General features: G+C 45.0%; 1 protein-coding gene across 2 annotated transcripts in view; it reads right to left on the minus strand.

Moving 5' to 3' along the window:
* EZR (ezrin) overlaps positions 1-22,760 on the minus strand; it is a 50,938-nt gene extending 28,178 nt beyond the window's left edge. Inside the window, exons 1-2 of one of the 2 annotated variants that reach the window (XM_043592677.1) lie at positions 22,558-22,760; positions 21,581-21,668 (exon numbers count right to left, since the gene is read on the minus strand). In XM_043592677.1, the coding sequence (XP_043448612.1) occupies positions 21,581-21,592 (12 nt within the window). In that variant the 5' untranslated portion in view covers positions 21,593-21,668; positions 22,558-22,760. Of the gene's footprint in view, positions 1-21,580; positions 21,669-21,989; positions 22,088-22,557 lie in introns of those variants that run through there. The other variant, XM_043592678.1, reaches the window with a different exon arrangement.
* Positions 22,761-24,889: the final 2,129 nt, after the last annotated feature.

Raw genomic sequence — 24,889 nt, forward strand, 5'->3', positions numbered from 1 at the left:
TCCACTTATCCAGTACCTTTAAAAGAAATCAGACTTTAGCAATTAAGGAAACATGTCTAAATCCCAACTCTCCTTTTTGATTCTCTTTGTCTTGAGTTTCCACGGTAAGCAATTCTTTTCAGTACTGGGATGGAAGCTGATGCTCGTATCTGCAACGGTGCCACAGAAATAAAGTGGGCTTGTGTGGTCCTGCATGATCAATGTGAGCATGGTTCCACAAAAAAAGCCAGAGGTCCACAGGCTTAAAACATACCATCACACAAACCCAAACCGTGTGCAAACGTTGGGGGAAAGAATGCATGGTTTGCAACTTTTATTGTCCTGGTAATTACCCCCAGGTTAAGTTTTTCTTATCAAAGGCAACATCTGCTGAAGGCAGCAAAATCCCATAGTAATGTGTGGGATACGTGTGTATAGACAGCATGCAGTCAGTCACTGAAAGTCTAACCCCAAAAGGCAGGGATTCTCTCAGGCTTGACACAATACTGAAAGCCTTTTAAACATTCTGCTTTGTTTAGGGGTGATGACAGTGATTCAAAAGTTGAGTTTTGCTCGAGTTCCCCCTCACGTGCACACAGACACACATGCCCCATGCCGTGGACGGTGTAGACGGTAGCTCAACAATTCATGTCTCCCTCCCCGTGGTACTCCAACTGAAACTAAGAAACAAAGCCATACTGAGAGTTCTAAAATGTTACAACATAGAAGGAACTAGACTTAACCAGACCCCACTACGTATAATGGGAATTCATAAATAACTTTAGATAATGGAGTTAAGTTAGCAAAAGCTTTTTAAACTCCACAGATTAAAAATAATGAGGTCTTTCTACTGCTCTATGCCATGTCATGAATTTTAGAGTAAGAGGACTTGCTTAGACACAAGTCAAGAACACATGTTAATGAAGATGCCCCAACACATCCAAAAAAATGAGGCTCTAATGAGTATAATGCAGATTTTCCACACTGGCCATATTTAGCAGAAAAATCTTTCTTCTTTTTGCCCCAGCAGCCTGGCTTAGTGGGGAACTTGTGTTCTCATTTCAGTAAGACAGGCGAGTTTATGATTACTAGAATATTAGTATACGCTGCAGGTCTGTATTTGAAAGAGACAAAGGCTATAAAAACAAAAATAGGAATGAAAAGTTTTATTTCTAAAACAAGAACAAATCTGGCCAGTAAAAGTTCTTAAATCTAAGCAAAATGCCATGCATGTTTAGTTTTTATGAAATGACTGCTGTTTCACAGGTGTACGAGCCATGCCTCTTGACTAGATAACGAATAGGTTATCTGATAGGGAATTTAACACATAGACCTATCTTTGCCTTAGTTAATGAAGTTAATGAAAACCTAACTGTAATGCTGTCTCTGTCCTCCCTCCGCTTAATAATCTACTCTAAAAAAATTCTATTTGCTGCTCTTATGGGTTAGCTCAGCTCAAAACTGTGACACTACATGCCAATGAACCATAGGGGTTTTATTTCACTGTTGGCAACCCACCCCAGCTAGCGGGCACACGGCATGCCCTGGAGGCTCGCTCACTGGGTGCCTGGGTGCCTACTGGGTGCCCTGGGTGCCTTGGGCACTGCAGACAGAGGAGTCAGACTTCTCTCGTCCTTCTGTCACTTACAACATGATGGATAGAGATGGGTCTCAAGTAGCGCCCATTCACAGTTATTTCCAAATGGGTCCAACTATTAGAATCCCCAGCGCAGCCTGAGTTTCTCGGCCTCAGCCCAAGAAAACCAGCTGAATTCGGGGATCACTGAACCACGGGCAAGAGAACAGCAGCCAGGGGGCCCGGGTTTGAGAGCTGGTGTTGTAGCCTGAGAACTTCCTCCCACTGGGCCTCACACCCCGCTTTGTCTGCAAGCTGAAGTTTTGGACTAGAAGTCCCGAGGTCCCTTCCACCTCAGAAATGCTAGGTCTGAAGTCCAACAGCAGCACCAGGGAGGTGCAGGAGCGCAATGAAGGCTGGAGCTGTGAAAACAGGTGGGTTGACTTCTTAGGAAAGCTGTGTGGACGGACCAGAAAGATTGAGGAGAGAAAAATAGCCAACTGTGATGCTACTAAAAGCTGGCCAGGAGATGGTTTTCATGGGCAAAAGGAAAGCTCATACCTGATTTCACATTTCCAGGAGGGAAAATGCAACTCTCTGGCTGGACACAGAGCAGTACACGTTTTACTGTTCTGATGCAACTGACCTCTTTTTCCAAGAGGAGAATGTAAGTGTATTAAACCACAATTTTTTTTTTTTAAATAAACTCAATTAACAATTTACCCTATTAAAACAAAAATAAATCGGGGCACCTGGGTAGCTCAGTCAAAACGACTGATTCTTGATTTCGTCTCGCATCATGATTTCACGGTTCAGGAGTTTGAGCCCCAAGTCTGACAGAGCCTGCTTGGGCTTCTCTCTCTCTGCCCCTCCCCACCTGCTCTCTCAGAATAATAAATAAACTTAAAAAAAAAAAAAAAAAAAAAAAAGAAATCCATTGTTCCCTTTGCTCACTCCCCCAGAAAGCTGAGAAACCACAAGCACAGGCCTGACAGCAGGTAGGGGGCCAAGACCCGCTTCCCTAGGCATCCCGGCCAATCCCTGCCCAGTGGTCCACATCCTGAAGAAAGCCCCTTCCCCTCATTTGTAATATGAAGTCCTGTGACTGGAAACGTTTTATCTACGAGGGATCTCCCAACTGTAACATTCTATAACTTAAAAAACTATCTGAATGGCTTCTGACACCACCCAAGTCAGGGGCAGTGCAGTTCTGTAGAACATTATCTGACCTTCATAGGGAGACAAAGAGGTGATACAAATGGGGGGGGGGGGGCTATCTGGAGGTCACATATGTTAAGGTGGTTTCTGTTTTATTTTTCTTTCTTTAATGGAAAGGCTTGAGTGTCTTTGTTGTGTTAATATCTTTGGTGCAAAACCCCAGGACAGTGTCCTAGTCAAAGTTCCCCAGGAATGTTCTACCTACAGAAGTTTCTTCCATGGAATATCCCAAAGGACTGGTATGTTTCAGAATGTACTCTGGAAAACATGATTTCTAAGTCTTCCCAGTTTATTTGATTAAAATGGTATCTAAAATGCCTTCTAAGAGTCTGAGAGGCATAAAAATGATATTGACAATGAAATATTGTATTTTACTTCTAACCCACGTATGGCTGTCATATTATCTGCCAGTTCTTTCCCTTGTTTTGGCAAATAAATCCAGTACCGCAATTTTTCCTTTGGGAAGTGCCCACTTCCTTCTGAAATACAATGAATTTGGTTTAAGATTACCTCTCTTAAAAAAAAGAAAAAAAAAGATTACCTCTCTAATCACACTTTTTACAGAATAAATTCATAGTGCACTAAAGACCAAGAAGGAAACATTCAAGACCAATCAATTCCTCTACAGCCTTTACAGGCAAGCACTCGTTTGTCTTCTTGGGCAAGGCAGTCAGATTTCATTTTAGTCGGCGGGTGGGGGAAGAAAGTTTGCAGCAGGAAAACCATTTAAAATACACAGCGAAATACAAACCGTAACAGTTGAATGTTTGAATTTCAGGCAGTGGATTCAGTGACAACAGATTAATCCCTATACTATCACACCTGCATTTACTCAAAAATTAGCCTCAGTAGAACCATCCAAGCACCACCAAGATTACATTGAGAGCTTGACCTTTCATAATCACTTAAAAATGTCAGTGCTGTTTTCCAACATTCCAGCCTTCTTCCGAAGGTGCCACTTCAGCAACTTCTAACAGCTTTCAAATATTTGGATAAGACCTTTCAAATACTTAGAAATGCTCTGATAGGAAGTAGATACAGTAAACTTTCTCCCACAAATGGGGGAAGCAGGGAAGTGGAACAAGGAAAAATTCTCACAACAGATAATAAATGATTTATAACAGTTTTCTGATGCTATTTTGGTTCATGTAATTCAATAATTATAGAGACTATTGTATTTTGATTTTCATGTTGAGTCATTATGTGTTCTTTTTTAATAACAGCTTTGTTGAAATATAACTTACACACAATTCGCCCATCTAAAACATGCAATTCAGTGGTTTTCAGCAGAGTTATGCAACCAGCATCACTATCTAATTTTAGAGCATCTCATTCCCTTAAAAGAAACCTGGTGCCCATTAGCAGTCACCCCTGCCAATACTCCTTTCTCCCCAGCCCTGAGAAACACTCATCTACTTTTTGTCTCCATAGATTTCCCTGTTCTCAACAGGGCGTATAAACACTCTGCCTTCCATCACTCAGTGTAATGTTTTCGAGGTTCATCCATGATATAGCCTGTACTGGGGCTTCCCTCTTTATCGCCAAGGAACATTCCAGTGTATGGATACATCACTGCTGTCCATCCATTCACCATTTGGGACATTTGGGTTGAGTATCTTAACTAGCTCCATGTTGCTTTAGTGATTGCAAATATGAACTATACTGTCAGTTTGGCATTCAAAATGGTAAGAATAAAAAATCTTTAGGGGAAAATAAAGATGAAAAAAAATGAATTTTTATGTGTGTACTTATTTAAAAGATTTTAAGTAATCTCTACATCCGATGTGGGGCTTGAAACCACAACCCTGAGATCAAGAGTCACATGCTCTGCTGACTGAGCCAGCCCAGCAACTCAGAAAAATGAATTTTTAAAAACTAAAATTCAATTTAAGTTTACTGCTGTAAGTTGTAAATGAAAATATTCTATGTGCTCACAGGAAGACAGTCCAAGCTGCCAAACTGATGTGAACACAGTAGAAGACACTCTGAATCCTACGCTCCCACACTTACTCTCTGAAGCCAGCAGTATTTCTAGCATCATGAATTCTAGTCAACTCCTTCCCCTTACACATGAGGGAAGACAACTGGGCGTTCACCACCAAGGAGAGGAGGGGAGAACCCAGGCTCTTGTTCAGGGTTCTCCCAAGTAAATCGTGTTCCTGCTCCAACTTTTAGGCAGGCGGCCGAGTCTTCTGTTCGACACTGAACTCCGATGGTGCCGGGCATGCTACAGCTACTTAACACAAACACCTCCAGAGCCCTGTTCACTGCTGCCCAAAGGACGTGACCACACCAGACATGTTGTAGGAAATCTGGCGTCCCTTGGTAATCGTTTAAGAAATACAGCCAGCTGCACCTTATAAGCTACTCCTTGGGTCCTCAGTGCTCCACAAACCTGCACACGCAAAAGACTCACCTGAAGAGCTTGTTGACACAGCTTTCCGGGCCCCGGGCCCAGAGAGTCTGACTCAGTAAGTTGGGATGGAGCCCATAAGTCGACGCCGCTCTACCAAACTCACAGATGAGCCACCCCAGACAGCCACTGCTCTCAGGGCAAGAGGTTACTACCCCGAACATACAAGAAGCCACAACACCTTTTGGCCAAATTAATGCATTTATTGCTGTTATTTATAATCCACTACGTAAAAATATCTTCACTAAATTTTCATTCATTAGAACTAAAAACAGTTACAGACCTATGCTCTCCCATCCCACATACTCCATATCCCAAAAGATGGACCCCCTATTTTGGTCATCTCTCTGGATCCTGATCTTTGAGATAAAGATCAAGTCCTTATGAGCAATACTCCAACTCAATAAATAATCCTAACATTAGCTATGACACACAGTGGTCATTTTTCACAAACGCTAGCTAACAAATGACCAAGCTCCGAAAACTTGACCGTTAACTTAGCAAACCTTAATCGGCTTAGCGTAGAAATGCAGATGCATGAATTCAGCCAAGCCCCAAAGGCAAATGGATTTTTTTTAGCTTTTCTCCCTGTATATCATCAGCCCTTTTTAGGGGATCATGGTAATGACTACTACTTAAAAGATAACTTTTTTCTACCTAGGATATAAAATGTTTGTTTCAAATGGACATCGCTGCTCCCAGTAACACTGTTTATATAAACAACAAAATTATATAGAAGTAGTTGCCATTGAAAATCCAGTGACCGGGGGCACCTGGGTGGCTCAGTCGGTTAGGCGTCCAACTTCAGCTCAGGTCACGTCTCAGGTCACGATCTCTGGGCTGATGGCCCAGAGCCTGGAGCCTGCTTCCGATTCTGTGTCTCTCCCTCTCTCTCTGCCCCTCCCCCGTTCATGCTCTGTCTCTCTGTCTCAAAAATAAATAAACGTTAAAAAAAAAAAAAAAAGAAAAAGAAAATCCAGTGACCATATTTTACATTGTTATAGTTTCTAATAAGCACATAATTAGACGAGCCCAGCTTTTATTGAAGAAAGCCAGTCCAGAAACCACCCTGCTGTCGTATACCATTCTTTTAAGGATAGAGAGACCAAAAGAAAAACCAGTATGTTGCTATGGGGAGGTATTTACCACAACAGCACAACACTGATGTACAGAGAGAAAAACAAGTAAAATAGAAATGTGGTCCTGAAAATACGATTGTGCATCAAATGGAGCCAAGTCCGTAATGACCCGACACCAGCACCACGGTCGGTCAGAGCTGGGGGGGCAGCAGTCCCTCCTGAAATGTTCCCACCACCAGCAGAACCACATGTCACCACACGCCCAAAGCAGGCTGGGCTCAAACTTTAAAATTCCAGAGATACATGTTTAGTGCTAGCTCTTAACACCAGACCTTCAGAGAAGATGGAAAAAGCAGTATAAATACATTTTACTAATTAAATAACACTAACAGCAAACCTGTAAATCAACGGATAATCACTCACAATACTGCTATTCCTTTCTTTTGAGCTCCTGTGTATCTTACATTTAAATTATACCCAATCACATCATTTTATATGTTCTTCTATTTCAAGATTAAAGAAACTGAGTAGCAGTGAACAAATTGGTTGATTGGGGCAGGAACGTTTTCAGATGACAAAGAGAACCGGTCAACCACCTTTGCAAATGTAGAGGCTGGATTATAACAAAAATGGTCAGGGAATTCAGTAAAAATTCTTCTGTGCATCATCGTTTTATCTGCAGCACAACAAACCATTGAAGACAGAAGGGCAGAATAGATACAAAACTCGTGTTCTGATAGTTTTCAAATAGTTACACAAAACTAGGACAACATACTGGTCTTTTCCAGTCTTTTATAGCCTCGTAACAGGAATAATAAAATCATCAAATGTTAAGGCTGACCAAGAGTCCATTTTGACAGCTCTGATAACCAATATACAGCACTTCTACAGAGGTCAAAGTGCTGATCCTCGGTTCTCAGTAATTCCTGGAACCTTCCCAGGAACCATGGGCGGGTGGTCCCACTATTCCTGAGAATAGGAAGCACTGAAAGTCACAGAGAAGGACTGGGCGATGCTGCTGATGGCTGTCCTCCCGTCTCATGGTGCCCATCACGGGGCTCCAGATACTCCATTCCTGGTGATGGTAGTCATTTCCCCGGGACAATTCAAGCTTGGCTACATGTGAGCTGATGCTAACAGTTCATGGGAGCCTGAGAATGTCCCATTGGGAGGGAGTATCTATCAAGAAACCAAATTAACCTGCCACAATCTAGTGCCTCAGGATGGGCCACTATCCTTCTGGATTAAAGCAATCCTGTGCCCTCCCCTCCTATTCCTTCTAGATGGGAGTGTAAAAAAAAGCAGTGGTCGGTTAACATCTGCCCAGGTGCTAATTACTAATGAAAAGTAAGGTCACAATCAGAGTTCAATGACAAATAGCCAGCTCAACTCCATTATCAACCAAGTAGCTGTAAGTAGAGTTTCTCAGTTCAGGTTAAGCACAGTCCTTAGTATTAGGGAATGGGAGTTTAAATTTTAACCTGGATGGGGTGCCTGGGTGGCTCAGCAGGTTAAGCGTCTGACTTCAGCTCACGTCATGATCTCACGGCTTGAGTTTGAGCCCCACATCAGGTTCTCTGTCAGCGAAGAGCCCATTTCACACCCTCTGTCCCCACCCCCCTTTGCGTGCATGTGTGCGCACACTCTCTAAAAAGTAAACACTTAAAAATATCTTTTTGACCATGGAAATACAGGGGTGGGAAGCAGCCAGGCCCCCGCTTCCTACCCCAAGAGCGTTTTGACACCATGAGGGGGGCACCAACATCATTTTAGCTAAGAATTCGATATCACTTAAGGAATCTTGAGGGTAACTTAATCATAATAAAAGTTAACACTATCTACCCTTTACCTCCTTTCTTAACTTTAGAAAAGTCAAATTTTTAATGTGCAGTGGACAATAGGGCAGAGTGTTAACATCACAGCTGGGTCTTGGGATTTCCAAAGAACTTTCATGTTTCAGGTATCTCTACACGTTACATTTTAGATCATATTTTTATGTTACATAAATGCATACATTATAAGTGGAACAACAAAAGTAGTGACAAGGTAAAACTATCTTGTAGGGAGATTCTAAATGGGTACTGCTTGGTGAGAGGTGAAAAGTTATCCTTGTCCAACTACTTTCTTTGAAAGGCTGAGGAAACTGAGGCCCAGAAAAGTGTATGCAACTTCCTCAACTTCTGATAATCAGCTACTAAAAATACTTATTTGTATCTATGGGGCTTCTAAATGTTATTGCTAAAGTTGTATCTTTCAATAACTCAATCGTTTTCAATTCTGAAAAGTTTATATTTCCAAATTCCAGGATAAAATTATGTAAAATTATAGATATACAAAAAGGAAGAGCCCAGATCAACCATCGCATAATTTCAAGAGCACGTAATGAAACCCCAAGTCTTTCTAAATGGCTCCTTTTGCTTCTGAAAATAAGCCACTTCCTGCCCCCAGACCCACTTCCTGTCAAGCAGAGCTGCAATACAAAAAGCAGACAAACCAGTCTTGTTTGTACTCATTATAACCAGAGAAAATCACAACCTTAGAGCTAGAAGGGAACTTTCTGAGCAGCCCCACTAAAAAGAAGGTCAGTTCCCACTACTTGAAAACTGAGCTGGGAACATTTCGTGCTCCCCTCTGTTCATGGGCTCAGGCACCGCTTCTAGAAGGAGGAAACAGAGGCAGGAAGACACTGCTTTCCAGACATGTGACAAAATGAAAGGATCGTCCCTCTCACCCAAGTTCCAATGACCTGTGCTGCAGAGGAATACTGGTGGACATTTTCTTATCAGCTTGAGGGCACATAAAAATCATTTTCCTGATGCCTACTAGCTGTGCGTTTTAAATTTATTTTTGAGACAGAGAGAGACAGAGCATGAACAGGGGAGGGGCAGAGAGAGAGGGAGACACAGAATCCGAAGCAGGCTCCAGGCTCTGAGCTGTCAGCACAGAGCCCGACGCGGGGCTCGAACTCATGGACCGTGAGATCATGACCTGAGCCGAAGTCGGACGCTTAACCGACTGAGCCACCCAGGCGCCCATAGCTGTGCGTTTTAAAGAACCTTTTTTTGTGAGAGTCTGTAAGTAGGAATGACATACACTGTGTGTGTAGATTTAATATGGGCACTAAACTAGCTACAATGCTTGGACACCTGACCTAGGAAAGGGGAGGCAATGATCAAAGAATGTCACGTTCCACAAAAGAAACTTTCTTTCCAGAAACACAGATGCTGTCTACATCCTTTTCTCCCCACTCAAAGGTCACTTTCTCTTTACCTAATAAGCTTGTGAAGTCTTGATTCTGTAACACGTGATTTCAGTTTTGCTAGATGTGTCATACATACTTCAGCATCAATTTAGTCCACTGAAAAGGGAGGTTAATTATATCCACAAACTGAGGATCCCATAAAAGAAGAGAAGGGCCAGGATGGCCACCAGTTGCTGCAATGATTTTTCATTCTAGGCTCATAAAATACAGGAAATTAAAGGCCTATAGATTAAACTTCACTACCCACCTGGAATGTTTTCTCTGTAAAGTTACAAGTCTCTGAAGGGTTTCTCCTATCTAACCTACTGGGGAGGGGGCGTGATGTGGGGGGAAGCCTATGAAAAAATAGAAATGTCCAAGCAGAATTCTTTTCACTAACCTGTTGTTTTAGGCAAGGACATAAAAGATAAATTGTACTTAAATCCTGTGCCATTTCTTTGACAGATCTTTGCCCCTGCTTAAGATCCCATGTGCAGTAGGGGTGTCTGGATGGCTCAGTCGGTTAAGCATGCAACTCTTGATCTTGAGTTTGTGAGTTCAAGCCCCATGCTGGGTGTAAAGAGTATTTCAAAAATAAAAAGTGTTAAAACCACATATGCCATAATGTTTTGGGGTACAGAACATTTCCCTTGTAAGAAGCTTAGGCAAAATACATTTGAACTTGACCAAGAAGCCCTTACTTTTGACATCTTCAAAAACAGGGAGCAAGACCCCATTAGCTTTTTTAAAACTCCATATGAAATCAGTAACCTTACAAAATTTGCCTGCATAAGCACATTTCAACCAAACTTACTTTAAACGGCCCAGTGTTTCTGAAATTACACTAAGTGTCGGGGAAAAACAAAAACAAAAGCCTTCAATTTATACTTGGTCACAATCTGGTCTGTCAGGTCCAGGATGGACTACATCTATGCACATAACTAGTGGAGGGGAAGGGGGCGGGGGAGGTCTGTGCTGCTTCGTCCCACCCCTACCCCTACCCATGGTCCCAGTGCTCCAAAACCCTGCCCCGGAATGCCCCACGCTTTACGCTCACTTCCAATTTTCAGCTGCGCAAATGCTGCCATTGAGACAATGACCTATTTCCAGCCAGGGCTCAGAACACAGCACAACCCACCCCCACCCCCACCCCCAAGATTGTGGGAATACAGAGTAACTGGAACTAGCTGGGAACAAACACTTCTGTGTGTTTTCAAATCAACTGCAATGTTGACTGGAGGTCCCCCTTGAATAAAATATGTATGTGGGAGGTGAGAGGGTCCAGATGGGGTTAGGTCAGTCACTCATCTGATCAGAACACCCAAGGCCTCCCAAGAAACCGCATCCACTCGGGGGTCTGTGGAGAGCCGCTCAGCAGGACCCGCCTGGGACTCCAGATCCCAGGGCAGAGACGTCCCTTCCTGCTTGCCCTCCAACCACTCCAGCGTTTGGCGGTTTGTAAAAGTGACAGCATCTTTCCCTTTCACCCCCATGTGCTTTTAAAAAACAAACTTTACTTTGGAAAATCTGAAACATTCACAAAAATAGAACAGTACAAGGACTCGCCCCTCCCCTCATGTACTGTCTGTCACCCAGCTGGATGCCATTAACTTTCTAACATTCTCGATTCAAATATTCTTCCAGTTTAAGATAAATTTTTTTTTTTGCTGGCATTTTCTAGGCTGCCACAGGATCATTTCAATCGTAAAAGCTTCAGTACGTAGCTCGAAAGGACTCTGAGTACACACACGTGTGTATATGTGTTACCCACCAGACCACTATCACTTGCAACATAATTCAAAACTGTTCCTTAATATTTACAATTCAGTTAATATTCAATTATCCATTGTCTCAAAAACCTTTTACAGTTGAATTCCTCGAATTGTGTCATGCACTCTGCAGCCTTGTCATCATACTGTATTTCCAAGCTGCCCTGTTTGGCCAGTTTCTTAACAAACATCCAGTTTTCCCCACCCTATCTCCCCATCTAAGTCCCACTTATGTAAGCAGATACTTGAAAAGAAGAAGCAACATCCGTAATTATTTAACCAAGGCAATGAAACACCTTAACAAGAACACTACACTAATATACATAACGTATTTTCATAAAGAGGTGGTTCCAAAATAATATTTATGTTCTAAGCTTGTACCAAGTGATCTGTGGTTCAATTTTCTCTTTAAAAACATAATAACCATGGCTGGCTCTCCCTCTAAGACATATCTTACAAGAAACCTATGGATGCAGTAATGGTGCAAAAGTCCAAATATTATTCAAAAAGAATTAATTTTCCCTGAACCTCAATGCCTGAGAAATGATGGAAGAATCTACAAGGGCATGGCAAATGATGACATGCTTATCATCAAACCTACTTGAAAACAAGTTCTTAGAGAAGTATCTTGGCTCACTGCCCAATGCAAGAGTGATTTACCAAACAACAACAAAACAGACAAAAACAAACCACAGTCTGCCCAGTCGTTTTAACTGGTCACCCAACAAAGAGTCAGTGAGAGAAGAAAAGCACCTCTGCCTCCCGGCAAAGCCTGGATGAAAACCAACAGCAGTGCTGCTATCACTCCCTGACTTTATGTTAGAGGTTTGGAAGCAGGGATTTTCTTAATATTTTTGAGAGCGCGCACCGAGAGGGGGTGGGGCAAAGAAGGGGCAGAGGATCCAAATCGGGCTCTGCTGACAGCACAGGACCCAACGTGGGGCTTGAACCCAGGCAACCATGAGATCATGACCTGAGCCAAAGTCAGAGGCTTCAACGACCGAGCCACCCAGGCGCCCCTGGAAGCAGGGATTTTCCCCTTTTTGTTCATCAGTGTAACCCTAGGAGCTAAGAACCTGGCACATAGTAGGTGCTCTACTTGTTAATGAACAAGTGGAGGTCACAGAAGGGGGGAGGGGGGTGATGTTCATTGTAGCAAAAGGAAAATATATTGCATTATTAGGCTAAGTCAGAAAAAGAATGCCCATCATGAGTTACAAAAGCTTTTAATCAGATTAGAATTTAGTAGTTAAAGTAGAGTTCCTCTGCCATTTACTCTGTTCTCTATGGTAAGAAGAGACGGTGCCCGGGTGCCAGGCACGGGGCCAGAAGCTTCCGGTGCTAGGCTCTCCGGTCCTGCCTCATCAGAACCTGGGAGGTAGGTCCCTGGATCATGTCTCACAGGTGAGGGGGCAGGGCACAGGGAGGTTGACAAGCTCACCGAAGAACACCCTGTCAGAGGCAGGCATGTTTATCTAGTCGGTCAGCCAATAAAGTAGGAATTTAAAGTTTGTTCTTGAAGCAGGTAACAATGCCTTTTTTTTTTTTAAGCCACTTTGCATCTTGCTTCGTGGCCAGGAAAGAAAAAACACAAAAAATAAAAAACACCCCCCACTCCAAGTATCTAACATTGTTATAGATAGAACTAAGTTCTATTAAGTAAAATAAAGTGGGCCAAAGGGTGGACAGTGAGAAGGTTCTATTTTAGAGTGGTCTAAATTAGGGATTGAATTAGAAAACCCTCTATAGTCAGAAATTCATATAGGCGATAGTAATTTCAAAAGTTAATTTCAAACTGTCAGTGATAAAAAAAAAGCAACTCATTTATAGAATATTCTGCTTTCGACTCAAATATCAGATACAAATTGTGTTCTTTTAGTACATGCCAGAAATCTGTCATTATACAATGGCTTAGCAAGTGTGACACAAGATACTAGCACTTTCTCCACAGAACAAAAGACCTGCTGGGGGACCAGCCTTGTTTAAAGCATTACCTCAACACCAACCATGCCTGCTTCTAGGTGATGACAGCTTTCCCAATACCTGTCCAGGCACAGAGCCTGTGATACACCTAATACTAAGAAAACAGATGACTTGCTCTTTGAGAAGAAATTTTTAAAAACTGGAGTAATTGGTGTGGGTCTGCTTCAAAATATTAGCTTAGTCATAAAATATATACAAGGATAACATATTGAACAGTAATTCTTTTTATCCGAAAGCAGGGGTTGGTGAAATCCTCCGTGAAGGGTCAGATAAGTATTTTACGCTTTGCGGGCCATTTTGGTATCTGGTGCAGATTTGCTGTTCTTTTGTTGTAAACAACCCTTTAAAAATGTAAAAACCATTCCTAGCTGGTATCCCCTACCAAAACCAGCACAGCCAGATTTGGCCTTGGCCTACTATTCCACCTGAAGTAAAAGCGATTATTTGTGACGATATATGACACGATGATTTTGATACAGAAAGCTTAAAACTGGCTTTCAGGCAAAAATAGAAAAAAAAAAAAATAGGACGCGGAAAGTGTCTTCATAGTTTACAAAAAGGTAAGCAAAATCTACTATACTTGGCTATTATAGTTTGATCCTCCTCGGTGGTATTTGTTCCTTTCTGCTGACAGTAAAAGTTGGGTCAGGGTCAGGAAATTTTCATTCTGCTTTTAAGGTTTTCTCAAATACATTAGATTAAAAAGGTAATTACTATGTTAATGCAGCCTTCCCCATTGTTTGAACCGTATTACCATTTACCTATCGGTATTAAAAACAGCTTAGAGAATGAAAAGTGACTCACAAAGAAAAATAGAACTGACCAGTGCTGCTGCCTTAAATTCACTTCTGCTCCTGTGTACTGGTGAGCTCCTAGGCATCCCTCAACACCCGCCCCAAGCATCTCACCAGCTGAGAGGCCTTCCCTAGCTCTCTAGGGCATAATTCCTCTTCTTCTGTAGGTATCTCTATTATCATACCTACTACGCTGCACTATAATTCTTTGCTTACATATGGGACTCCCCGATTAGACTGAGAATCCCTTAAAGGCAACAATCTAGCTTATTTCTTTTCATAGTTCTAGCACTCAGAACGTAATGGCATACAACAGGCCTTCAATGGGGTAAGGAAGGAGCCCATATGACCTCCCAGGGAATTTGCACAACTACAAGAGGATGAGAAAGGATGTTCCCTTTTACTACACAACCCAAACACTTCATATCGCTGTTTTTCTTTTTTTTTTTTTCTTTTTTTTTTTTTTTCAACGTTTATTTATTTTTGGGCCAGAGAGAGACAGAGCATGAACGGGGGAGGGGCAGAGAGAGAGGGAGACACAGAATCAGAAACAGGCTCCAGGCTGTGAGCCATCAGCCCAGAGCCCGACGCGGGGCTCGAACTCACGGACCGCGAGATCGTGACCTGGCTGAAGTCGGACGCTTAACCGACTGCGCCACCCAGGCGCCCCTATATCGCTGTTTTTCTTAGAAGGCCTAGTGACAGACTTTACCTGGTTAATAGCAACTTGGAAACTAAAACCCTTAGTTTTAGCTCCGTTACACTGAAAAGTTTGTAAAGCTCGTTTCCAGGAAAATATGTACACAAGAAACAGCACCTGGAGATAAAATTATTTGGATTTCATAGAAACTTTGTTTATGTAACATTCTTTTCATGTAAAAACTTCACTTCCATTTTACAGAGGACAAAATTGAGGTTCCTAGAAGCTTGCCAAAGTACAAGTAAAATACCAAATTAATTATGAAACTATTCTTTATATGGCTGTGTATTTTTACTTGGAAAAAATATGTATATTAGCTATACCAAGCATTTTTAGCCATAATGCTCCAACTCACATTATAGAATAGTTGTCTTAAAAAACAAAACAACAGGGGCGCCTGGGTGGCTCAGCCGGTTGAGCGTCCGACTTCAGCTCAGGTCATGATCTCACGGTCTGTGAGTTCAAGCCCTGCGTCGGGCTCTGTGCCGACAGCTCAGAGCCTGGAGCCTGTTTCGGATTCTGTCTCTCCCTCTCTCTAACCCTTCCCCATTCATGCTCTGTCTCTGTCTCAAAAAAATAAAGGTTAAAAATTTTAAAAAACAAAAAAAACAAAAACAAAACAACAAAAAAACATTTATAGAAGTCTATGGGCGCCTGGGTGGTTCAGTCGGCTGAGCCTCTGACTTCAGCTCAGGTCATGATCTAGAGGTTTGTTGAGTTCAAACCCTGCATAGGGCTCTGAGCTGCTTAGGATTCTCTCTCTCTCTCCCGCTCTCTGCCCCTCCCCCACTTGTGCTCCCTCTCACTCTCAAAATAAGTAAACTTTAAAAAGACATCTAGAATAAGATCTTCCTTATGTCCACAGGCACGGATGGTAAGTCTCTTAGAAGGAAAATAATGCAACCTTCTGGTCTCTTCAATAAATATTCACATGTAATTAGCAGTGGCAACCAAACATTTAGTGCTTAAACTAAAAACTAACTGGAGTAGCTGGGGAATCCCAAATGCAGTTACTACTAAAATGAAATAAAATATAATGCATAAAATATGCATTCAGTGATTCTGAAAGCAGACTGAATTTTATTGCTTAAGACTGCAGGTAAAACATCTAAATACTTTAAGAAAGCAGGCATATATTGAATCATCCTAAGAATCTTCAAATTATCAAAGACACTTAAACAGAAGTTTAAGTAAAATAAAGAAATTATGGTAATTCAGTAAGAATAGTAATGTTTTCCTTACCCAACCTGTAAGTATTTGTAAGTTTATGAAATTTTTGTTAGAAATCACATTACTACTTAGAATAGTAACTAAGGAGGGGCACCTGGGTGGCTTAGTCGGTTGAGCATCCAACTTCGGCTCAGGTGGTGATCTCAGGGTTCGTTGAGTTTGAGCCGCACCATCGGACTCTGTGCTGACAGCTCGGAGCCTGGAGCCTAGTGCCTGCTTCAGATTCTGTGTCTCCCTCGCTCTCTGCCCCTCCCCTGCTTGCACTACCTGTCTGTCTGTCTCTTTCTCAAAAATAAATAAAACATTAAAAAAAACCAAAAAACCAGTAACTAAGTGAGGCCAGTGTAGAAGGCCTGAAGAGCAAAGAGGAACATAAGAATGGGATCTCTTTCTTCCCTGCCATTTAATGGAAAACGGCTGGCTTTTCTTCCCCTTTAAAAACAAAGACAGCCAAAATTTGAGACCGAGCACCAGTGGTGGCCAAATTAAGCTCCACAACCAAACCCCCACAAAGAGAAGTTCAAATCAGAGAGATTCAATTGGACATCTTAGCTAGTCTTTCTGGAGTTTGATAACCGTCCAGCTATCTCCTTTATCCCCACCCCAGCCACATTCCAAATACCAATGATGGCACCCAAGGCATTTAAGCTGCAACTTTAAGAAGGTGGTTGTGCATCCACTCCTACACAGATGTTCCCTACAAGAACATCTGCCTGAATGGGTGCTCTGGAATCACACTGGATTTTGCCGCTCCCCCCCCCCCCCAAACACACCACAGGCTCTGGTCTCTGCTCACATACGACCATCAGTATCAAGAGGGCCTCACCGCACTGGTGGGGTTCCAAAGGGAGAACTATGTAAAAACTGTCCCTTTCTTATGAAATCAGCAATTCCCAAAATCTGGGGGCACTTCAGAACCATCTGGAGAGCTTACTAGAAAAAGCACATCCTACCTGGCCCTAGAGACGGGGATTCAGTAGAACTGTGAGAGACTCCAGAATCTTCAGATCTCCAGATAATTACCGATACTAAAGTCGGAGAACACGGCACTAAATTAATCCTCACCTTTAACTTTATGTGTAATGTGTGCACGCACTCAGAAGAAAAATTAGAAGCCGGTGGATTACTTTTACTTTACGTGGACTTAAAAACCTGTAGCTTAAGAAAAACACTGACATCTATATTGTATTTCAGGAAGTAGCGGTTATAATAATGAGAGAAGTCAAAGGGACTCCTTTCATCATTTCCAGTCACGAATTTATTAGCAAGTACAAACCAAACTCAACCCTCCCTCCCACACCCAGTCCTTTTCCAGGTTCCTTATCTCAGTGAATGGCACTACCATCCGTCCAGTTATGCAACCCAGGAGCCAGAAGTCAGCCTTCCACCCGCCCACTGCCCCTGCACATCCAATCCATCACTAAGTCCTATCACGTATACCTCCCAAAGAGCTCCCTAACACCCACCTCTCTCCACTTGCATCACACTGCCTTGGTCGATCCTATTACCACCCCTCACCTGGGCTGTTCCAATAGTCCAGTCTCCACCTCTCACCTCCTACTGATTCTCATGTGCAGGTGCAGTGACCTTTCAGAAGCCAATCTGATCAGGTCACTTCCTTCCAATCAACACCCATCAGTGCTTCCCCCTGAGTTAAGCCCTGAAAATGCCCTCTTAAGACCTACTAGGCTAGGCACAGCTGGCCTGTTTTTCTCCCTAGCTATACTCGTCCATATTTGCAATGCTGAACTCATCCTACCCCCCCCCCTTTTCTACCACAGGACCTTTGCACAAGTGGGTTCCCTCTGCCTGGTACACTCCTTGCCTCCCTTTTTCACCTAGTGAATGGCCCTGCATTCTTTACATTGCTCAGAATAGTCATTGCCTCTTGGGAGTGCCTTCCTGTCCTGCCCGATTAACTCTCCCCCCCAACCACCACCACCACATGCATGCCATGGTACACAATCAAGTTATTCTAGGATTGTTGTCTGTTCCCCTCAACAGACTGTAAATCCATGATGACAAGGACTATTTCTGTGCCTGCTCATCTTGGTAACCTCAACATCTACCATAGTAACGCATAAATGACTGAACTAATGGATGAATGTACAAATAGACTCATTGTGCCTTACAGACAGTGTGATGATGACAAATGACTAATCCTAGCCAGCACTTCTCACCACCACATGGGAAAATCTTAGCTAATTCACCATCTGCCCATTTTGAAGACGGAGGGATACACAAAACCTATCCCATGTGTGCTTCTCAATTGACGGAGGGGATGGAAAATGTATCAGTGTATATTCAGTAAATCCCGTGCCTGTTGAAATATTCAGTGGACATTAATTGTCTCACGCAACAATATGAATTAAGGACGCCGGCAGTCCCATTTAATAGACAATGAACCTGCAGAAACAAGCTAAGAAACAAGGACTTATTCCATACTGGGTATCTACCCAAGGGGAAAAAATTTTTCCCAGAGAGACAAGGCAATTTGAGAAATTATCTTCAAATTTTGGCAAAAGGCGGAATCTTGAACCTGTTTTCACAGTTTTCCTACTGAAGAGAATATTTGCTTTTATATCAGAAACTTCCAGATCAAAACTTTAGAAAGGAACAGCTACGGCATCTGCCAGTACCACTTAAGGCAGCTCGCGGCTAAACTCAGAAAACAGATTCTGAGAACTTAGCCTTGAATGCAACACCTTTTTCATTCCTAAGCTTGACTGCTGTGGTTTTCCTTCCTACCGCCCTATGCCTCCTTCCTATCATGATGAAGAGAGCAACTGTGGTGGTAAGAAGTAAGGAGGAAGGATACCACAGGTCACCCTTGGCTGAACCACAGGCACAAAGACTGCTTCCTGAGACCGCTCCCTGGGCACAACCCCCCCCCCCCCCCCCCCCGCGGCTCTCTCCAAATAAGAAGGACCCACAAGGCCAAACATATCAGCTGAGCAGAGGGCGTACGTAGTGCCTTCTAGGCCTCAGATCATTCTCCCTGGAAGTCTGTCTACAAGTCACACATGAGTAGAGCCCCAAAGCAGTTGTGGGAAAAGTAAAACCAGACAACAGCTCTCCTTCTGAGTGCCCAGGCCGATCAAATCCTACCCACAGGCCTTGAGCAAGACTCAGCTGAAGGGTTCTCAATGAAGTCCACCCATTTCCCCATCGGATGATTTTCCTCTTAATTGTGTTGCACTTGACTTAAGCCTCTTTCCCTCTTTGGTGGCACTCAGAGTGACCCAGCTTCTATTTTAGCATTTGCATGTGTCTGGGCTCAGGTCCCAGACTATAAGCTCCCCGAAGACAAGCTGCCTCACCCACCCACACTTTGCACACGCAGCTTGCAGGACAGATGCTTGCCAGAGAGAACACTCAATCTTTCTAGCAAGTAGTGATTCGAGAAGCAGTATTAAGAGGGAAAGCAGCAAATACATATTTCATTTACACCGTTTTTATAAAGTTGTCTACTCAGTTTAGATATCAATCAAAAATACTGAATTCAAAGGACCAGGTAGAAGCCTCAAACCCCAAATATTCAGATGTTTCTATATTTACACATACAATTAAAATATGCCTGCCATAAGAAATACAAAGAGCCTTAAAAAGAAAGGAAATTCTAATACACACTACCACATGGATGAACCCTGAGGTCATTAAACTAAAATGAGCCAGTCTCAAGTAGACACATACTGTGTGATTCCACTTATATTAGAGACCCAGAGCAGTCGAAGTCATAGAGAAAGGAAGTGAAGGGTGGGTGCCAGGGGCTGGAGGAGGGGATGGGGAGTTAGTGTTTAATGGGTACAGTGTTTCAGTTTCGAAAGATGTAAAAGTTCTACAGATGGATGAATGTACTTAATGCCACTGAAAAAAATGGTTAAGACAGAAAATTGCAAATTATGTATTATTTTACTGCAACAACAACAAAAAAAAAACAGAATAAAAGAAATTATGGTTCACTTTGAGAAATGAGAAAGAAAAGCAGTAACAGGAAACTGGTTTACTGACTTTTTTCAGAGTGAGATCTTCAAAGCTGAACTCTGCATCTTTTCTTTTAGTGAAATAAAGAAAACCATACCTACAGTAATATCTTGACCACAGCTCTGCAAAAGGCTGCATGGGGGCTGTGCCCCGAGTAAGGTTGTGTTTTTAGGTCAGTTTTATATCACAGGCATTGTAAGGCCTGGATGTTATGTGCAAGTGGAAATGAAAAGAATTTTGTGGGGCCCCTGAGTGGCTCACTCGGTTGAGCCTGACTCTTGATTTTGGCTCAGGCCATGATCCCAGATCGTGGGATGGAACCTGCTTCAGCTCTGCACTGAGCCTGGAGCCTGCTTGAGATTCTCTCTCTCCCCCACCCCCCACCCATCCCACCACTTGTGCTCTCTAAAAGAAATTTTTTTAAATAGAAAAAAATAAATTTGTGTAGGAAAAAAAATTTCTACATCATGAATCATTTTAATCATGTAATTCAGGCAAAACTATATTGACTTCTTCTCTGATAGCATATTAACATGGTTATTTAGCCTAACAGTACAGACTTTATTAACAAAGAGCTCCTTTTATTAAGAATCTACGACTTCATGGTAGAAAAAGCACATCAACATCGACTACAGAACCAAATTGTTTGAAAAACTAGAAAAATCCCACATGTATCTTTTACTGCAATTTTTCATGAATCCAGAAATTTTCTTCATCATGATTTAAAACCATTAAAAAAAAAAAGTTAAAGCCTCTCTGCAGCATCTGGTCACCGTTCACCTGTGTTAAAGCAGGTAAATCTATACAACTTTCCAAGAAACGCCGGTCACAAAGCACCTGCCTTGTTTGCTCCCACAACTTCAGTGAAAGTGATTCACCCCAGGCCTGGCCAGCAATCTAACCCTGATAGCGGCCTAATCAGATTCAGGGGACAGAGGTGCGGGCACCAGAATCAGCTGACGTTTATGATGTAGCCCAGGAGCGCACGACCAGGAGCGCAGGGGAACCTTCCTCCACCTGCAATTCAAGTTCATTACTAAACCGCTTTCCGAGATAGGAATCCCGCTGCCAGCAGCAAATTCCCAGGTTAAGAGAGCACAACTTCACAGGCCTGGCAGGAAGCTGCCCGCCAGAAAGACGGGGTCTTCTAAGCTGGACGCCCTTTAAAGCACCAAAGGCAGACTTGGGGTGAATCGGGTTCCGGTGCTTAAAGGGACTCGGAGTTGATGTGCCTTCGGAAGCCATCCGACTTTTCTTTAAAAAAAAAAAACAAAAACAAAAAAAAACTCCCAAGTTGCATTAGAACACATTTTTTTTTTTTTTTAAGCAGACCAAACTTTCTTTTACAAAAGAGCATAAAGTACCCGGACGGGCGGGGGGCGTTCACAAACAAAAAGACGGTAGAAAGAGGGGCAGCACAGTGGGCTTCCCAAGAGTTCCACACAAAAGGACCAACGAATCCCGAAGAGGGGAGACAATTCCCCACTCCGGCCGTCTCGCCGTTTGCACGAGAACCCCGGTGGCACAAAGAAGAGCCCCAGCACCTCGCCCAGGCAGCGCCGCCCGGCAAGAACGCCCGCAGCGTCCGACCCGCCCCGACGCCGGGTCACTTACTGGTTTCGGCATCTTCGGTTCCTGGCGGGTTCTCCTCAAGCCCCTGGAAACTCGACTCTGCCGCAGCAGCTGAGACCGCGCTCCCGACCTGCAGGCAGAGGAGAGCCCTTCAGAGCGCGCAGCCGCCCGCCGCCGCCGCCGCCTCCTCCCGCCGCCGCGCCCGACACTCGGCGCCCGCCCCGCGCGCTGCTGCTTAAGAACCGGCCGGGCGGGCGCCGGCGTGAGTCACCGCCCAACCTGCAATTACGGCGGGCCGGCCGGGCCCTGCGGGGAGGGGGGCCGGGCCGCGCGGGGGAGGGGGGCGCGGGGGACCCCGGCGGGGGACGTGGGCGGCGGGGAGGGGGCGCGGGGTCCCGCTCGGGGACGCGGAAGCAGAGCGGGGCGGGGCGGGGTGGCGGGGGGGGGGTACACCGAGGTAGTTCTCGGACTTCCAGGAAGCCAGGCGGGAACGCCGCCGACAGCAAGTTTCACTTTGTGAAGCAACCGTTTGCCCCAGGGCTGAAACCGCAACCGTCAAGCCTTTGAGAAACACTTTTTTAAAAATGGTCCCCGCCCGGGAGCGGCCAGAGGGCCACGGGCCGAGCGAGGCGGGAGGGGCGCGGGCAGGACGCGCGCCCGCGCAGCCCGGGCTCCGCGGGCACTTCGGGTGGGGCACCCCCGGGGACAGAGTCGAAAGAGGAAGGTCTGGAGCACCAGGGGTGGCCACGCCGGAAGGTTCGGCTTCACCTGCTTCTTACTTGGGCCGAAAGAGAGAACCGTGCGCCAAGGGCCGGACGAGGGACCCCACCGGCCCGGGGACCACCCCGGCTCTTCCCGGGCACCACCGGCTCCGGGCTCCCGCGCAAGCCCCCCGCCCCCTCCGCCGGGCGGGCCCCGCCACACCTGCCGGCGAGTCCGGGCCACGATCCCCTCCGTGGGGCGCGGACCCCCCGGCCCCGGCCCTCCGCCCCCCGGCCTCGGCCGCGCTCCCGGCTCACCCGCGGCGCCTGCAGGAGACCGCTGCGCTCCCGGCTGTCGGTGTGTCGGCGAAGTGAGCCCGCGGCCCGCGCTCCCGAGAGTCCTCGGCGGGGCGGGGTCCCGGGGCCGCGCCCCTAACTGCCCCGCCCGCCCGCCCGACCTGCGAGGTGCACCCGGCGCGCAAGATGGCTGCGGCCGCTGCCCGCGCCCCGGGGCGCCTCCCGCCCACGCCGCCCGGAGCCCCCCAACCACGCCACGCCCACCCCGCCGGGCGCCTCCCGAGGGGCGCGGGGACCCGGTGGGCGCGTCCCCCGCCGCCTGTGTCGTAAAGACCTTTCCCTTCTCGCAGCCTGTCCCCTTGCTTTGCGGAGGACTTTGCCGGATTTAGGGTTCGAGTCCTAATGGCAGATGTAGGGTGTGAGATCGTTCGCTCCACAGCGGACAGAGGGGGGGAAAAACGTAAATAAACCCAAAGGAGCCGGCGGCCCCAGGGGAGCCTGGGCCGTTTTAGAGTGGGGCAGCCCCTGTGGTCAGGTCATTTTGTAGTTCTTGCACCAGGACGAGGCCGGGTTCTGAGACCCGCGGGCCGCCGTTCTCGTGCACGTGGTCGGAGCTCCTGCCTTCGGATTCGGCTGAGGACACAAGCATAGAAGACGCTCCACGGCTGAACGCTCCGGTTAAAGGGCACATTGTGGTCTAATTTGACTTGACTAACTCAGAGCTATGGTAAAATCTCCATAGGCAGGAATTCTAGGAATTGTTTTAAATATTTTTTTTTTTTGCAGATGGTTCTCCAGAGGACATTTTAAAAACACACAAACACACATGGACTGTGGTGGGCAGTAGGATTTGTCACTCTGTGATCAAGACAGCTAACTCTAAGGCAGTGGTTCTCTAAGCGTGCTTCCCAGGCCAGCAGCATCGACCTCACCTCTGAACTTGCAGAAATGGAAACTCACAGGTACCGCCCCCGGAATCACAAACTAGGGCTGGGGCCCAGCAATCTGTGTCTCCCTGCCCTCCAGGTGATTGTGATGCAGGCTCAATGCTTGAGAGCAGAGCCTCTCCTGAATTCCTTTCCTGGGCTCACCACTAACTCCCTACTGAGTTGAGTGAGTTATTGAGCTACTGTGTGCTTTCACATCTGTAAAATGGCACAGTTATGGCACCTATTTCATGGGGTCGTTATGAGGATTAGAGGTGATATGTGGAGGATGCCTAAAACAGTGCTCAAATCTATCCTGGCACAGACAGTAACCGGTGACTTTGGGCAAAGCACCAGACTCTAAAGCTCAGTTTCCCCGTCTGTCGACTGGGGATGCGACTAGCACCTCCTGCAAGGACAGGTAGGGGTTAAATGAGATAATGCATGCAAAGTGCCTAGCACAGTGCCAACCTCCCCGTAAGGCCTAACCTGTCACAGGGACAGATGGCTCATGGGGTAACCCCCCCCCCCCCCGAAGCTGCAGGCCCACAGCGTTGCAGGGGCACAGGTGTGGCCCGAGGCCTTTTCTGAGATTTTGTCCTGTATTGTGACAAGTGTGTTCCTGAAGAGAGACTTTCTTTTATATTAAAATGAGATGTAACTGTGGTAGTAACTATGAAAAGAGATTTAAATACCCTCCAGTGATAATAGTTTGGATGGAACTGGTCACTCCTAGCACGCTATCTCTAGCTCATTATCACTGTCTGGAGTCTCATTAGCCATGTTTGGTCCCCAACTCTTCTCATAGGATAGCCCTCTAATCTTTTTTTTTTTTTTTTAATCTTACCCAGTTTATCGTCTTTTAAATTGGATGTTTGAGATAGCAGTGGCCCTAAGACCTTCTGGAGCATTTCCGAACTTTTTGCCCTTCGGGGGAATGCTTAAAAATGAACTGGCCTGTGGCAACGTGGTCCAAATGAAAAGATCACATTCTTACATCATGTGAATCTACAGATAATCTCAAAAAGTTTAATGAAAAGAAAAGATCAGAAGCAAATAGAGCTAAGTCTGAATTCTGGTCTTGGTCATTTGGGGCGAGTCTCTTAAAGTGACCAGCTCCCAGCTCTTCATGTGCAGAATGGAGATAATACATATTCCATGGTGTTCTTGGGTCACTGAGTCATAGAGTGGAGCATTTAGTTTTGACTTGTAGGCATAATTTCCTGTGTGAGTTAAAATAGCATAGAGGCATGGTTTGCGTACGTATTCACATCTTAACTGTAAGCATTATACTAACATGTACAGGGTTTTCTGCCCCCACAAAAAACATTTGTGCTGTATCTTATGAGTGCTTGCAGAGGATTTACCAGGAGAAATTTATTTCATCTGACATTCGGACCTAAACCCCTTCCCACTCTCCCTCCTGT

Source organism: Prionailurus bengalensis, chromosome B2 (genome assembly GCF_016509475.1).
Source record: "Prionailurus bengalensis isolate Pbe53 chromosome B2, Fcat_Pben_1.1_paternal_pri, whole genome shotgun sequence".
In the NCBI taxonomy this organism is placed as follows: domain Eukaryota; kingdom Metazoa; phylum Chordata; class Mammalia; order Carnivora; family Felidae; genus Prionailurus; species Prionailurus bengalensis.